Source organism: Buteo buteo, chromosome 5 (assembly GCF_964188355.1).
Source record: "Buteo buteo chromosome 5, bButBut1.hap1.1, whole genome shotgun sequence".
NCBI lineage: Eukaryota > Metazoa > Chordata > Aves > Accipitriformes > Accipitridae > Buteo > Buteo buteo.
The window spans coordinates 29,705,872-29,723,068 of record NC_134175.1 but is presented as its reverse complement, the minus strand read 5'-3'; the positions used below and the strand labels follow the sequence as shown (position 1 = coordinate 29,723,068).

The window sequence follows — 17,197 nt, the reverse complement described above, 5'->3', positions numbered from 1 at the left end:
GCCCTCTTTCAAATGCATCTTAGCTCTCTCTTAACACACAGACCACGATGGCTGCACAATTGAGTTCTGAACAATCTGCAGACTCTTCTGGGAACCAGCATTACCTTTTAGCATGGCAGCTAAAATATCTATTCAGAGCATTCAAGCATGACAAGCACTCTCCTGTTTTCACTTTCCACTCCTCCAGTTATCTCTGACTATTTATTAATTCTTTCATAGGTTATGAAAATCATAAACTATTAACCAGGAATTTTAATTTTAATTTTTAATATATACTTGTACATGCTAACCAGTCATATTCCTTCCCATAATCAGTGAAGCACATGCTGCGCAGTCGATTATATTCTCATGCTTTTCCTATTAAAAACTGCGTATCTTAAATCACACCACAATATGGTCTCTTGTAGGACTCAGGAGTGTTGTGATTTGTGTCCTACAAACCTCATCTAACAATTGCATAATTTTTGTCTTTTCATCTTTTATGGTCTTTAAATCCTTCCCCTTTACCAAGGTTCATTTTTAATGTATTGCATATGACAAGCCACCCAACACTTGCTGAATTTTTCTACTGTAAATTAATTGCTGAAAAGAGGGGGGAACAAATAAAGTGTTATTAGTGCATGCTGGGAGGAGGCATCTAACACAAATCTGTGGCGTTCCCTGCTACTGCCCCACATTAAATTCAAGGCTAGGTGAAGTGCTTTTTAATATTTCATTCTCAAGTTTGGGATGTGTTCTCTGGCTGCCCAATTTCCTCCACTTGATTTTATGGCAGAAAGCGAAACTACATTCCCACCAGCTGTTCCCCAGCCAGAGCCTGTGTGTCTTTCCTTCTTCTGAAGGGTTTATCTTTCATACACCACCCACACAGGACTGGGCAACAGTCGCAGGCACAAAGTTTAGATTCGGATCTGAACAACCTCAGAGTCTGCAAATCTGGGAATGTATTTTGGCTCAGGATGATCAATGTTCAAGACCCAGACTTCTTCCTCTCTTTATGGAGGAAGAAGCATACAGTATAGGGAGAAGCTGTGTGGCTACAGTATAAAACTGATTGAGAGACATCAATTGCCAAATACTGTACCCTGCAGAAATTTTCATCCTCACCAAGGGGCTAATAGCCTAATGTTGTAGCACACAGATTTTGCTGTTTGGATCATAAGCCAATGTTTTACTCTTGTTGGATTTTGAACAATTTTCTTTGAGTTCTTTGCTAGAATTGTCAGTATCAATTCAGTGATATCTCTTTATATTGGACAAGAGGAATCACTCTGCCATCCCTCCCACCAGAGAGAAAGAAAAACTACTTGGCCTATTTATAAATGTCCTATAAGAAAGCTTCCTTATATCATGGTTAAATGATTCATAATAAGGTAAATACTATGTTATTATTAATTGAAGTTTTCAAGTAAGTATCAGTAAGAACCAGGAGCCTGCACAAAAAGGGTAAAATTACCTTCTGAGCAATTTAGTCAAGGATATGTATATTTTTCTTATTTCATTATTATTATTTTACCAAAGAAAGCTTATAAACTTGCAGAGAGATTGAGTCTTCTGTTTAAGTGGAGATGTAATCTCTCCTGTGTTCCTTGCTGCTAGCATGTTAACTTTTTATAGTAAGTAGGCTTTTAGAAAAGCCAGAGAAATATTTCCTTTCATCCAGTACTCATGCTTTAAATGCAAATTATTTGTCAAACAAGTATATATATCATCATTTCAATTTTTTTTAACAAAATTAACCACCAGACATGATTCAGTCCTCCAGCCAGTCAGTTATGTTCACCTCACTGAACCTGAAACGGTTCTCCCAGGCTATCAAGGTGACAGCTTTAGTGGGTGTGCAAGTAGTCCAGTCCCCCAGACAGTGATGGGAGATACCTGGAAAAACCCTCCAAGGCCTCCTCTCCCCACCACTCCTACTGCACATAGCCACCCCCCCCCCATGAGACATTCATCAAGGCCACCACCGTATCCCTCCTCCTTACCATGCTCCCCACACCCTGTGACTTACAGAGGAGGGAGAAAGGATTTGGCAAGCCTTAGCTGGACGCTGGGGCTTGTTCCAAATGCTGAGGTTGCTACTGGGATCGGGTGTTGGCCATGGGGTTGAATGCCTTATTCTCCTTGGAGATTGGTTGGGTGAAGTGACACTCGGGACTCTCTGTGTCATCTTCCAGCAAAGACCCTGAGAGGTGTACAGGCAGTGAAGATGTCACCTCTGTGCCACTCCTGTGCAGCCACGGGTAGTAATCCCAACTGGATCACAACTTCAATATTAAACTGAAATCTCCACATTTAACTATACTGTGATGTCTGTGTGCCTCATTGTCTTCACATAAACATGGTTCCAAGACAAATAAAGAGAAAAGGCTCAAAAGCTGGGCTTCAGGCCAGTAAACACCACTGCTGTTGAACAATGTTGCAGATGAAGCCACTTGAGTTCCTTATAACTCCCAGACAAAGGGAGTGGGATGTTGCAATTACATGATTAACCTCTCTAAAGGTTTTTCACCTAAAATTTCAATCTGTGAGAAATAGTTAATAGTTCTTACGCTATTTCATGAAAAATGTTTCAAAACAATACGTATACCTTGTTGGTAAGTCTGACATAACACCGTGTCATCTATGGAAAAACCAGCATTTTTCAATAATAATAATTGAAATCCCTTTCCTATGAAAATTTTTTCAACAGTCTAAAAAATGCTGTGACAGAACAGAGTTCTGTTGTCACTTGAAAGTTGCTAAATGCAGGAAGAGTTAATTTTACCAAAGAAACCCAAAGCAGTGACTTCCAGAACTCTTACAGAAGATTTTTACCCAGGCTTTGCATTATAATGAACTCCCTATGATAACATGCAAAAAAATCCTTTTGAAACAGCATGCTGCAAGTCAGTGGCTGTCAGGAGCTGTACCTGATAACTCACCCCTCTACTACTGGTACCTAACAGGCAAGAAATCGGATATTTAATATGGTCAGCTAGCTTCAATATCCCCACCAGTATTTCTTTTGTCAAAGTGATCTGATAACAGTGAAGATTCATACTTTAAGCTAAGTTGGGTACTTCATCTCTCAGCAAATTCAATGCAGGATGACAGACCCAGCTGGAGAAGGATTTGAAGGACCAAAGCTATGAGCCTCCTCTCTCTGTGGACTCTGTACGGAGCTTAGTTTTACTGTAATAGTCATGTATGTTGGAAATTGTCAGTGAGACCTTTCCTCCACTTCAAGAAAAACTGAAATCATAGACATATTTCTGATTGGAAAGATAAACAGATGATCCCAACTAAGGTTAGCATTTCTTCTAAGCTTTATAAGCATATTAGACACTCCTAATGTCATTCTGAAGTTTGTGAAGTAGGGGAGCGTATCAGACTATTATACATGCATTAACACCTACACACATGTGAAAATACACTTTAAAAAGACTTTCATATGTCAGCTTTTCAATAAACAAAGTATTTAGCTTAACATGATGGAATTTACATTATGTTTTCTTTTTAAGTTTAGTCTCTGTCACAGAAATGAAGTTTCAGGCAGCTGCTTTGTCTGCCTGATCCATTCCCAACCTCCTTTAATATTTCTATTTTCACCAGTTCTAAGATTTCTTTGTTGTTCATTTTTCTTTTATAATCCAGGACGCAGTTAGTTCTCAGCTGATACTGCAACTCTCTGAAGAGAGCAATCCTTCTTCATAAGTCTGGCTGAGGCCAAAAATAGCTCTGTCAGCTTCTGACAGGCTGAACTTAGCCAAGTGAAATGTTTTAACATTTTATCAACTTAATGAACAGTCTTATTTATAATGTGGACAACTTTACTGTCATTTTATGCAGACTGCTGAATAGATTATGGAATGCATTTGTTTGGGGAATGCTGAATGTGTTAAGAAACATAATTTTGGACCAAAGGGCAGTTGTCTTATAAACTGCAAACAATGTTAAGATTAAATATTCTTAGCCTGTTTGAAATAAAAGAGTGGCTTAATGGTAACATCTATAACTGTGAAAATACTTGAAGAAAGGAACCTCGCAATGATAAATAACTAACCACCAAATCATAGAAATTTGCAATATGCAAAGATTACCATTAAAAAACCCTACAACCCTACAACAGTTTAAATATTATTACTAATGCAATACTGGAAATAAATATGTAGACTAAATATCTACAGATACCTTCAGCACTTTATAGTAGAGGAGGAGGGTTAAAAGCACAAAATAAAAAGGTCTAACAGAAAAAAGAGTGTGGGTTAACAATTGCTTACCCTCTTTTCTGCTACCTCATCCTCTCCTGTAGACTCTTTGCCATCATGTTCATCTCTCAGGGTTGGCATGTGTTTTTTGTGTGCTGGCTCTCTGTTTAAAGTTGTATATCCTATGTGTTCATAAATTGGATTTATTGTCATCTTGGCAATGTATTCAGCTGCCTTCGTTTCAATATAAAGAGTAATCAATCCATCTGTCACCAGGTCATGGATGGACTCAAAACGTTTCTCCCCAACAAAGTGCTTTCCATCGTAGTAGAGTCTGAAGTTTCTGGTTTGACTTCCAAATCTGCCTCAATGAAATGGGAAAGTTTTTTTTATAAAGAACAGTAAGCAGAATAAAGAAGAGTAAGCAAGCCTTTGCAAACAATAAAAAACACTTTATCACTTAATGCTGTGACTATGCTTTGTGTCTGGTCCAGATGAGAATGAAAAACTCAACCACTGCTTCGCACAGATAGGAAAGACAGATCAACAACAACCGCAGACAGATAGCCAAAACAGTGACTGTCCCAGAAGGAGCTGTTTGTTCTCTTATTCTTTTAGCCCCTCCATTATACTGTGGAAAAACTGAAAATTACTTCACACTCTTCATGGCTTTTTTTAGTACTTTACTACTGCATCGCTGTAGTCAATTTGCTTGGCTCTGATATGAAGAGTTCTCATAATAGAGTCCTCTATTACAGTTGATCAATACGGAGTTTTGATGCCGTCTCGGACCTCTGCGCCCCTGCTTGCTTGCAGGAAGAGGCCATTCAGGGTTCCGCTGAGCTTCAGTGCCAACAATTACACTGAAGCAGAACCACTGCCAGAATTGGAGCAGCACAGGACAAAATGGCACAAGGGCAAGCATTCTTTATTCCTGGCCAAAGGCCAAGGACTAACTCTTCAAGCTTTGTACAAAAGTCCTTCTGTGTTATGCTTGTTAAGTCCTGAGCTTCAAGCAAATCTTTGTAATATACAGGATATATAACACAGAAGCTATCTGATGCTAGCCATTCTGCAGTTGGGGTGCAATAGGGTTTTGCTACAGGCTCTTAGCAACCGTAAGAATGCCTATTTCACCTGAATATTAGCATATTTTCAAAAACTGTACTTAAGAGTCTGTAACAAATTTCTGCCTAAAAGCAATCTAAACATGTGAAAACACACCAGTGTTTGCACTTGGCAACAACCAACGCATTTCCTGCAGAGAAGATGGAGGCAAGCAGCTGCTTTCACAGCTCACTCCAGTGTTACTCCTTCGTCAGACAGCAGCAAGGGTGGCTGCTCAGGGTATCGGGCCCCCTTGTGAGGTCAGATCTGCCAAATAAGTGTTAAAAACTGAACTTGAAAGGATGGATTGCTTTCACTTTACAATCCAATGCTTCACAGGAGATGTTAAGCAACAGAGTAAACCCTGGTGCTTTGCTGAAGTGGCTCCTTTTCAATGGGGCCTTGCCAAACAGGGGAAAGCATAATTTTAGACCTTGCCTCAGGTGAAATTTTTTGCAAATATGGGCAAAAACACTTGCTCTGTGATGTATATTTTTTTTCTTGTGTTCTGAATCAAAATTCCAACCTTCCCATCCCCCTATCAATAATCTGACAGTGACTATAACTTCAGGAGCTGCTATTTTTATGTAATGCTCAAATGTGAGCGGGCCCTCAGGAATCTCTGTCCTGCTCAGTATGAAAAGGGGACATGATGTGTATGAACTACCTGGGCCTTTTACTGGAAATGACCTGGTACTTCTACGCACATTTTTATGCCGCACAAACCAAAAGTCCACTGAATCAAACTGAAAAGCAAGAAGTTACAAAATGACAGAAAGAAATACAGTTTTACCCAATGCTAATTTCATCACAGGATGCAATTCTGAGTGAATGTAAGTCATTCAGAAACTAGAAAGAGAATGTCCTAAGTTACAGCAGAAGGGATAGGAACATGTGCAGGCCCATTCTTCAGAGCATCCTTCTACTCAACGTAGCGTGTTGCAAAGAAGCTTTGACCATGAGACGTGCTCCTTGCATACCCTCCACTGTCAGAGGAGTCAGCATGAGCCAAGTGTGCTCAGCACTTTGCAGTGCCAAAGTGAGCAACCTTCACTGTCTTCTGCTCAAGTCAGTGGGAATAATGCACATGGAGCGCATACAAGCACTACGATGTTAAAATTTGGCAGGAGAACTGAGTAAGTTTGAAGGTGAAGAATAATGGACCTTAAATGACAACATGCAATAGAATTATTTTTCTTAAGAGATGTAGCAGGTGAACTGCTGCTCTAATCAGTAACATATGCTCTGACAGTACTCATAGCAGTTTTAAACAAGCTGAAGGTCACTTATGGCTCTTAGCTTTCTAGAAGAGAAAGTATTACACTAATCTTATCAAGAGAAGATAAGGCACAGAAAAGCTTCTTAGGACGTATTACTAAGTACACATGGTGTCTTGATTTTAGTAACATCCTTCAGAGTCTAAAACAAAGTTCTGAAGAACAAGATGGCTAAATGCAGAGAACAAACAAAAGTTCTTAAAGGATTAATCTTTTTCCCATCAGGGTCAGTAGGTACATGGTTCTACCCCAGCTATGTTTTCCTGAGTAGCCCCTACGCTGCACGTCTGTTCAGACTGCTGCACATGGAGCGTGTCTTTGAGAGATACTACAAGGAATAGGATTTCCAAAAGTACATAATCTTTATCTCACTGCTCCTGACCCACATTTCAGCACATGAGTATCTCATAGACAACATTCCACAGTTTTAATTCTTTAACATCTTAGCATCCCATGCCTAAACTCATCTCCCTTGTCAACCTCACAAACAGACATAAACTTCCTCCTGTATGGATCTGGGGAACTGCACATCAATTTCTTTTGGCATGTGTGGCCTTCCAAAGGTACATTCAACTTTCTTGATTTAAAATAGATTAGGATAATTTAACTATTACCACTTAAAGAAAGGTATTTAGACAAACAAATTACTCCACATCAGAGTCATAACCACTTGGAAAAGGTGCTTGCTTATCAGCTGCAAGAAGTGAACATTGAATGGTTTGCCTTTATCTGATTTCCCATTTGTTCCAAATCAAACTTTTTTCTCTCTATTCACTTCTTATTGGATACGTTGTGGGGAAATGTACTGTTTTTCAAATAGAATCCTATTAGCAACAAGAAGGAAAAAAAAGAACAAGCCCAAAACCCCACAAATCAATTAAACACCAATCTCTTACAAAGATGGTACCATCAATAATGCATCTTGGAATCCTGTTTTATTTCTTTCTGACCACACAATGATACTACTCTGATCAAATTACAATATAAATGCAAACATACACGTCCAATTGCAAATAATCAATTAAAATTTAATCTTCAGTCCCCTCAGTCTTACTTGAAACTACGGTTTAAATTTTTCCATTAGCAAGAATATTTCCTTATGTTTACTTTCAATAACATTACTGCAGCCTGGTTAATTATACATTACTGTGGCAACTAAGTAGAGCCAAGATCTGATATTTCAACTTCCTGATGGTGTCTTCCTAAAGGCAAGCACCAGTACCAGCTGTTTTTTGTTTAAGAAATAGAAAGCAGGACACAGATAACGTATGTTCTCTTTTGGTTTAAACAGCGGAACATTAGATGTTTTTCCAAGAAAAAGAAATAGACCTCTGACATGTCAAACAGCCTCATTGTGTCCACTGTGCATTTGTTTGCAAGCAGCAGGACTACAGATAAAAGACTTTTTTTTATTCCAAGTTGTCTGAAAAGCAATCACTCTGTCTAGTCCCTTTGGTTGCCAGTGGGGCAGAGTGGATAACGTGGGAAAACGTATTAAGTGGCAGAGCAAATGTGGCTAGCAATAAAGGACTCAGGAGTTGAATTAGGTATCATAGCATGAGAGAGAGAGAGAGGCTTCAGGCTCAGCCACCTACTCTGTATGCAGCATTCACTGATGAAACAAAAGGAAGAAGTAAAAGACTGAAAGCCCATCCGTACTTTCTTACCATCTAAGAAGATGGATTTTACAGTCCACACACAGAATTGTACAGTAGCTATTCACCTCTTTCACAGGCTATTTTATGATGAGAAGAGTATCTACACAAAGGCATTATTTAAAATGTGTAGCTGCAACCAGACCACAAAGTTAATGCCCCTCGGGGCTGCTCGTGTCCTCATTAGTTTCAAGCAACTTCATACACTGAGCTGGGAAATCTTAAGTTCTGTACATGCGCCTGAAGGTCACTTGGACTTAATCTTCCCTTGAAGAAAAAGTGTCTTAACGTGCTTTGCAGCCAGAAGGTAGAAGTCTCACTTAAAATTAGGTGCCAGAATTTCAACTCTAACTTCTGAAAGCTCTCAACCAACACTCCATAAAAAGCCACAGAAATATAAGCGATCTTGCAATCAGGAATGTCTCCTAATCATGCTGTGTTCATGTGAAAGAAAAAAATTATTCCACAGATCCTCTTTTGGCCCATTTCCTTGTCAAAGAAACACAAGTCTTGCATGCAGCCAAAACCTCTTCTACAGTTATCCCTGAAGGTCTCCAACTCCTGAAAACAGCTCATTTTTGGTTTTTGTTTTTGGGTTTTGTTTTGTTTTGTTTGTTGTTGTTGTTGTTTTTTATTATTTATTGGCAACAACATTTCTGAGGATGGCCAGGGAAATGTGGAACTTGCCATCTTCCCAGAATATTTGCCTGACAAATAGCATCATCTCCAAAACCTCAGCAGTAGTTCATAAGAACACAATACGCATAAATGAAATCAAATGCATTAGGGGTTGAATGTAAAGGTGCATTTTATACAAGTGGAGACAAAACCCCCTCATTGTCTAACATGGCTGGGAAAGATGGCAGAGTACAGTCACTATAGATAGTTTTCCTATGCCATTTGGAAGGGCAGCATTGGCTAGCCGGCTGACTGTTGCTTGATGAACATTAATTAGGCATAAAGTTATCCCTAAAACCTGGTCAGACCCATGCGCTGGCTGAACACATGGAAATTCATGGCTTAATTCAGCATGGAAAAAGTGTGGCATCCTTCAGAACAGAAAACAAATGCCAGAGCTGGAACTGCAATGTGCCTACCCCATGCCAATGCAGACACAACCTTCAACTCGCTCTGCCTAATCAGGATCAAGTAAAAAAAATCAGAGCTGGTGCGGTATCATTGACAACAGCTTCCCAGCAGTCTCTCTCAATCGCGACTGAAGACCGTTCACCTGCCTCACTGCCCAGAATCACTGCCCAGACGTCCTTGTCCAAGAGGGAAAAAATATCATGCAAATAGCTTGCTGCAAACAGCAGTCAGTGAGGACCAGAGCAATGGCACTTTCCTGTGGATCACAAGTGCTGTCAGCGACAACACAAGTGAAAGGGAGTAACTGCTCTAGGGCATCGGCAGCAGGTAACAGCTGCTGAAAACAACGAAGACTGAAAGTGTTACCAGCTGTTGGTACCTGTAATGGTGTGTTTCACAAATAAATCTAACAAAATAATAAGAAAAGTCTTCTTTTGTCTCAATGTCTTATTTTTCTTTTAACAGCTGATTTTCACCATCCCAAACTCTGAACAAACATCAGCTGGTCAAGGACTGTGCTTGCATGCCCTATTCCATTTAAGTCCCTGGAACTGATTAGATGATTGAATCAGAATCAAGACCAATGTTGTGGGCAATTTTTTACTGCTTTTTCTACCCGATGAAACCTCTGTGCTTCCTGGGAAAATACTTGTTGTGGTTAGTAAGACGCATCTGAAAGAAAAGTAGTAAGTAGTAAGAAAGTAGTAAGAGCCTGATATCTTCTCTTTAAATGAAAGCAGTATTTGGAAACCTATGCCAACACGACTGGAATAAACGCCTCCTGGAAATGTTACTAGCAGGAATGTTAGTAACTTTCACAGTTTCATATTAAGCAAATAGTTATGTTTCTTTACCAAAAATTTTGAAGAAATGTTCTCCAAGAGTTAATTCTACAGTGTGACTTCATGCTACTGGAGCTTTTGTATTACTTTAAAGCAGAACTGTGTTTTAATTCTTCCAAGCTAAGGTATCAACCCTCACTAGTGTATGCTCAGAAAACTTCAACATGTGCATGCAAATTTTACTCTGCCTATGTATAACATTTTCATTTTAGGTCATATATGACATTGTTTTCTCTGGTAAAGTTAGAAGTAGAACAACATCAGATCTGTAACAGAAATTCCACTGCAATCATGCATCATACGGAGAGAGAACTGCCACAGCATAATGCTCAAACACGTTCATTTTTGTTTCCCTTACAGCAGCTTTTCCTACAAGGGTTTAAGTTCATAAAATCATAGAATATTTCGGGCTGGAAGGGACCTTTAAAGGTCATCTAGTCCAACCCCCCTGCAACAAGCAGGGACACCTTCAACTAGATCAGGTTGCTCAGAGCCCTGTCCAACCTGACCTTGAATGCTTCCAGGGATGGGGCATCTACCACCTCTCTGGGCAACCTGTTCTAGTGTTTCACCACCCTCACTCTAAAAAAATCTAAAATCTACCATCTTTATTTTAAAAGTTACTCATGACTGTCACATTTCTTTTTTGCTTCTACAGTTTTTCTTACACTAAAAGCAAGTTGCTCTTAATTTATCTTACTAAGACAATATCTGTATTTTAATTCAGTATATCAAGGAAACCTGAGTGGAAGACATCAAGTGAAAACCCAAAGAAATGTCCTTATAAGAAAATAGCTTTGCAAGCACAAAAAGGGGTTTTGGAGAGCAGAGTGGAAAACATTGTTTTTGTTGTTGTTCCTGTTTTTGGTTTTGTTTTTCAATGTACACTCTACAGGTTGTTGTTCAAGGTCTCAAAGTTTATATTTTAATAAAAATATATTTAAAATTTCCCTTAGATTAAAAATATCTAGAGTAAGACTTCTGTTCCAGTGAGACTTTGTCAAATCTGATTTGCCTTAAGCCGCTGTTGATCCCAACCTTAGAATGCAGGTTTACTTAACTTACTTAAAGCTATTACACAGTTTGCTACTTACTTAAGTTGTTTTCTCAACGTATTCTACCTCTGATCTTCTAGTAATCGCTCACCACTTTTTTCACAAACAGTGAGATTCACCAATATATTAATCCTGCTCTCTAAAATGGTTTTTCCTCAAAGCTGCATTCCTTAACAATAAACAAGCACAATAATGCAAAATTAAATGGTTCCTGCATATACAATATGCACTGTTAGAAATTTGGGGCTACTAACAGCTCATCAATACAGATTGATAGCTTTTCTATTATTACATTGTTTTTCTAGAATACAGTTTCTTCCTTTGTGCAAACGCAGCAGTAGGTGGGGCAGATGTCAAATTATTACTGAAACTGTTAAGAGTTCATTTACTCATCTCAAGTTATAAAAGAAAAAAAAAAGCTTGATTCTTCTCCTAGCAGCTATCAAATCAGGAGGAACTATACTTAACTCAGCTGAGCTACATCGAGTATAAAAGAGGGAGAAGGAAGAGGAAAACGGCCAGAAAACACTTATTTGTCAGTTGTTTTAGTGCTTGAATAATTCAGAAATGTTTTGATGAAAACAATTATGAGATTAAACAACAATATGAGGCTATTGTGTGTTATTTTGAAAACATATTCATAAAGCATCCATAATATTTACAGCTGAAGGACTTTTTTGTTTATTGATGAAGCACAGGAAAAAAGTTGTTTCTCCAAACACAAGAATTTAATAAATATGTATTTCAAAAGCATGCAAAAGAAGAGGCCAGCCAAAAGGACTAACTTGGAGATATATTTCTAACTAGCATTTTCTAAAAGGAATAGAGCAAAATGGCATTCCAGTAGAACCTGCAGAAGACAGAAAAGGTATGTATCCTTTTGACAGGGGAGAGAACAGGGGTGAAGAGTGCAACGTATGCGATGTACATGTATACACAATTTAATTATCAACAGATTGCATTATAATTTGACTTTTTACTACTTCAACTCCAACAGTGCCTAGAAGCTTCAAACCAGGCAGACTATACATCATAAAATCAGCACAGTACCACACAGATTCCTGCTCAGAAGCTGTGACTCAGTGTAGTCTGAGAGATGGTGTACAACTTTCGGTTTGTCTGGGCCATTTTTAAGAGATCCTAGACTTTTGTACTGAACAGGCATGTGAGACAACATAGGAAAGAAAATGTCCTCTCTAATGCAGAAATGGGGCATGGAAGACTTAAAAGCCTCAAGCCAAGTCATATGTGAAGCCAAGAAGTGAGCCTTGATCTTCTGAGCTCCACCACAGTGCCTCACCACAAGCCCAATGCCTCTTCTGTCCACCAGATTACAGTAGATCTTCGTGGCGCAGCAGAAGCTATAGTCAAGAGGTGAAGGACATGGCATAAAATGAACATGAGCACTGAGCACAGACAGCTCTTGGACAAGTTACCGAAAAGTTCACAACACCACCAAAGCAGAGAATATTCCTCTGAGAAGTGCTGAACTTACACAAGCAGGAGAAAGACTGCAGCAAACTGAATTGCCAAAGATAAATTAGACACTCTAGCCAAAAGAAAACAGAGCTGACAACAACAACAGATGGGAAGAGGAGGGAAGGAGAACAGGAACACAGCAAGAAGACGTGAACCATAAGGAAAAAAGCATTTGAGTCTGTGGGAGGGCCTAGGTAGCCAGTTAATTACTCATTAAGGTTAGTAGCTATTTATTATTATTCTAAATACTTAAGCGAAGCCACCTCAGAAGTGTCCAGTTACACTTACATAAGGCAGATAACATGCAGGACTCCTATGCTATTTACTGGTAGCTGAACCTTCCACGTTATTGACAAAGTAACAGAGTATGTTATTTAGTATGAAATTTTATATCGGAAAAGAAACTTCTTTTACATAGAAGAGCATTTAAATAGAGGTCCAGTTGTTTTACTTCAGAGCAGAAAAGCAAGCTCCAAAATTTATCAGCACGCTTTCCCCTGGGGCTAGCACTAGCTTGTGTGATGTACCCAGCCAACAGAATGACAGCTTTAGTTTCAGCAGAATTTAAGCCTTCATGAAAGAAATATTTGGCTCTTCACAAGACAAAAAAAAAAAAAAAAAAAAAAAAAGCCTAGCATATTAGCTGGCATACCAGTTGTGTTAGCCTATTAAAATAGCTTTAAGCATGAACTGTTCCTTTCACCTAAAAGAAGCTGCAGATACCTGAGTGACCAATTTTTGAAACTCGCCTGAATTCTGCGCCTATGAAAGTGTGATGAGCTACGCCTGGGGGAGAAGAAAGAGTCCCTCCCTGAGAGCTTCACCTGGCCACAGAGGAAGGAGCACTCTTTTGCCTTTTCATGCAGAATAAAGAAAACTGATCAAAGTGGGTCAGGCTGAAACATATTTAACCCACAGATAGGTTTGATCACATTTTGCAACAATTCTATTTAATGCAGCTAAGCTTTAAAGTTGGTGTCTGTGCGTGTGTCTGTATACACATATGTATATATAGTTTCCCAGGTTTTTCAGCTAGCAACCGGGGAATATTGAGTGAATATTTTAGAAAGGTTTCTAGAAACTGAATTCAGCCCTTGCTACTGTCAATCACTGCATTTGCAAATCAGGTAAAAAAATACACAGATAGAAAGATATGCAAAGTTTAGTCTTTAAAATGGTCTTTATCATTTTTTCCTACCAACTAGCATGATGTCAGAATAGTGTTACCATGGTAAAGTGAAGGGATGCAGTCACCTACTGTTTTGCTGGACTCCTTCTGACTACTTATAGATCTGCTGTGGATTCAGGATAAACTATGACCAAATTTTGATACATTCTTAATTAAAAAAATGTAATTCAGCTATTATCACAGAGAAACTTGTTTCAAACAATTCTTCGTTCCCCAATTCCTCTCCCATGTCCCAGCCTGTACAACGATGCTTTCCAGCAGAATGCAGATGCACAGTTTTAACCTCTGAATTCAAGAAGCCTTCTGCAGATGCTGAATTTTACACACGTAAGTAATCCCATGGCAATCAACACATGTTCTAGAAGAGCATGTGTACCAAAAGAGCCCCCTGAAAATGAACAGCATTCGGCTACCAAAGCAATTGTCCTCTGAAATGAAAAAGGCTCATTTGCAGTGTTATGCTCTAATAGCCTACCAATTATGTCTCCTTTTAAATTATCAGTGGCTAGTTTCTTAACGCAATTCATAATTTAAGGAGAGAGAACATGTGTATCAGTTTCTTGCACAATACATGCAGTTGGTCAACTAAACTAAGGATTACTAATTTTTGACATTTATTTTGCCTCAAGAATTCTCTCCTGACGCCACATAATCTTGAACGTGCCCTAACCCCCAAACATAAAGAAAACCTGACTCATAATCACGGCTAACTTTATTACCTTTTTTTTTAATCATGCTGCAGAACCTTATTTCGATTCATTCTCAGTATCACAATAGAATTTGCAGGAAGGGAAACCATGGTAACCAACTAAACGTGCTACAGCAGATATCTGCTCAAAAGAACATGCAGTACCATCACACTTCAACGCCTACCACTAGTACAATCTCTACCCATTTCCTCTTTATCCTCGTCCTAATTATTAAACAAGCTCTCAATCACAAAAGGCTACATTGCAAACCATGTCTTATTGTTACTGTCATTTGCTATAGGTCTTAGCATTAAGCACTGTACTACTCTTTTGCCAAATTTAAAAGCAGATCTAATACCTCCAGGAGTTAATTAGGAATTTTCAGTTCTTCTTATCTGTTTGGAACACCTAATTAACATTACAATGTATTTTATGTATCTTTGTTGTCACAGGGACTTGCTGATATGTACGGACACACATACACACCTACAATAATTTTCTCTTAGTAATTTTTTTAAACCTCAGGGTTGCAAAACATTTTCAGTGGCATTCTCTGACTAATTAATTAGTAAACATTGTTGAATTCTGCTGTGGGTTTTTTTTGTAAATAAGCTATGAGAAACCACATCCATGATTAAGTACAGGCATTAAATATATAGAGTGCTGATTTGCTGCTGTCATTTGTGTTTATGCTTCATTCTCTTTTATCCGGTGTCTGAACTGATACAATTTCACAGGCCTTCTTAGGCTCTGAACATCAGTTTTATTTGAAGGACAGCTCTGAATACTTAGCCAAACTCACACTTAAAACAACATTTAAATTATCATTTTCTTTTTCCCTAAGAACATACTTCTACCTCTGTTACAAATTCTGAGAAACTTGTTTTCTGAAAACAAAACCTCTTTTGTTTCAAATTTAGATTTAAAAGGTGGTCCGTCTTAAAAGTCATGATGCAAATTAATTGCACAATAATGGATGAAAGTAGACAAAAATAGCTCATCAGAAGATGATCAAAATGCAGCTTCTTATATAAGTGGAAAGCAGATTTTACAGTAACTCACCAGCAACCTTAATAACTGAAAAGTTTTTTGGGGTAAGAATCACTTTTTCTACCTTACTAAAGAAGAAGAAATACTCAAAATCTTCACTTTGAACTCAGTTAACTATTCCACAGCATTGCACTAAGATTATTTGACTGCCTTGGTTAAGTCTGCAAAAGCTATTATTTGTCCTGTCCTATATTTGGTCATTTAATCGGTGCTAGGCTATGTCGGTAGCTATTGCAGCTCAGGAACAAGATTTTTAGATCTACTAAAGCTAGTTCTATAAAAGCATCAGAGCCTAATGCCCCACAGTGGTCAAAAATTCATTTAGAAAGGTTTAGAGAACAAAGAAAGAAAACTCCATGGCCCACTTTATCTTGAACAGGATGTGCAGTCCTGGTCCCCTCATCTGCAAAAGACCATCACAAGAGTAAGAGAAAAGCACAGAGAAAGATGACAGAGATGAGGAGGGGTACGGAACAGCTTCACCACAAAACCTGAATGTATAGCCTAGGACTCATCGCCCTATAAAAAGAACAATAAGGGGGACATGAATGGCACGGAAAAGGTAAATGGACATCAATTGTTCACTGTTTCTCATAATACAAAAACAAGAGAGCATCCAATAAAATGGTGAGATAGAATCTTCAACAACAAGTATGCTGCTTCCCATGAAATCTAGTTAAGGCACGGAACTCATGCTACAGTTGCAAACAGCAAAGTCTATGAGGGTTCGAAAATGTGCTCAGAAAGCCACTAGACAAAAATCAAAAATCTCTCCATCAAAAGCCTGAAAAAATAGCAAAGATAACAACTCTGCTCAGAAGTCCCTGAACAGCAAATTTTCAGCAGCTGGGAGAGCACACCAGAGAACTACTACTACATGTTCATCTTGTTCTTAACACTTTTCTTTCAACGTCTGCTATTAATAGCTACCAAAAAGTGGATACTGGACTGGACTACGAACTGGTCCTTTGATCTGACCCAGTGTGTTCATAGTCAGAGAACTTGCTAATACAGTAACAGAGATACATAAGTGGGGAGAAGCTCTTTGCAAACAATTACCCAGATCTCTCCCCAGATCTGCCCATTTTATGATGACTTAAGGCATCCCTTACACTAACTTAAAAAGAAGTGAGATGCAGAAGAGCCGTGTTAGGAGTAGAACAGTCCATAAAAGAACCTTAATGCACCAACTGCATTTGCATTTTGTGCATTTTGGCTGTAGCTGAAGGCTGTAGCTTAGTGTGATTGTCCAATCTGTTGCAGATTTCACAAAAACATGTTTTTAAAACTGTGAATTCTGTCTGCCTACAAAGGAGTTATGATTTGTGGCATTAACAGTTTATTCTTTATCTTCTAGAAGGATTAAGTTGTTAAACAAGTGGAAATCTTCAGTAAAGAGCAAAGACAATCTGAGCATCTCTGGAAGATGCCCACTGTAAGTACAGTCTAGAAGGGAACGAGCAATAAGGATAAAGACAGAACAAGAGAGAATGTAATTGTTTTTCTCCTATAATATAGCTCTCTGTGAGATGATCTTCTTTAATAATTCCAGAAGAAGATAAATACTCACTTTAC

At 38.6% G+C, this 17,197-nt stretch overlaps 1 protein-coding gene across 2 annotated transcripts in view; it reads right to left on the bottom strand.

The window, feature by feature from the left end:
- Positions 1-17,197, bottom strand: part of CHN1 (chimerin 1) — a 106,477-nt gene that overhangs the window by 49,224 nt on the left and 40,056 nt on the right. For both annotated transcript variants that reach the window (XM_075028410.1, XM_075028409.1), the window contains exon 7: positions 4,263-4,551. In XM_075028410.1, coding sequence (XP_074884511.1) covers positions 4,263-4,551 — 289 coding nt within the window. The remainder of the gene's footprint in view (positions 1-4,262; positions 4,552-17,197) is intronic.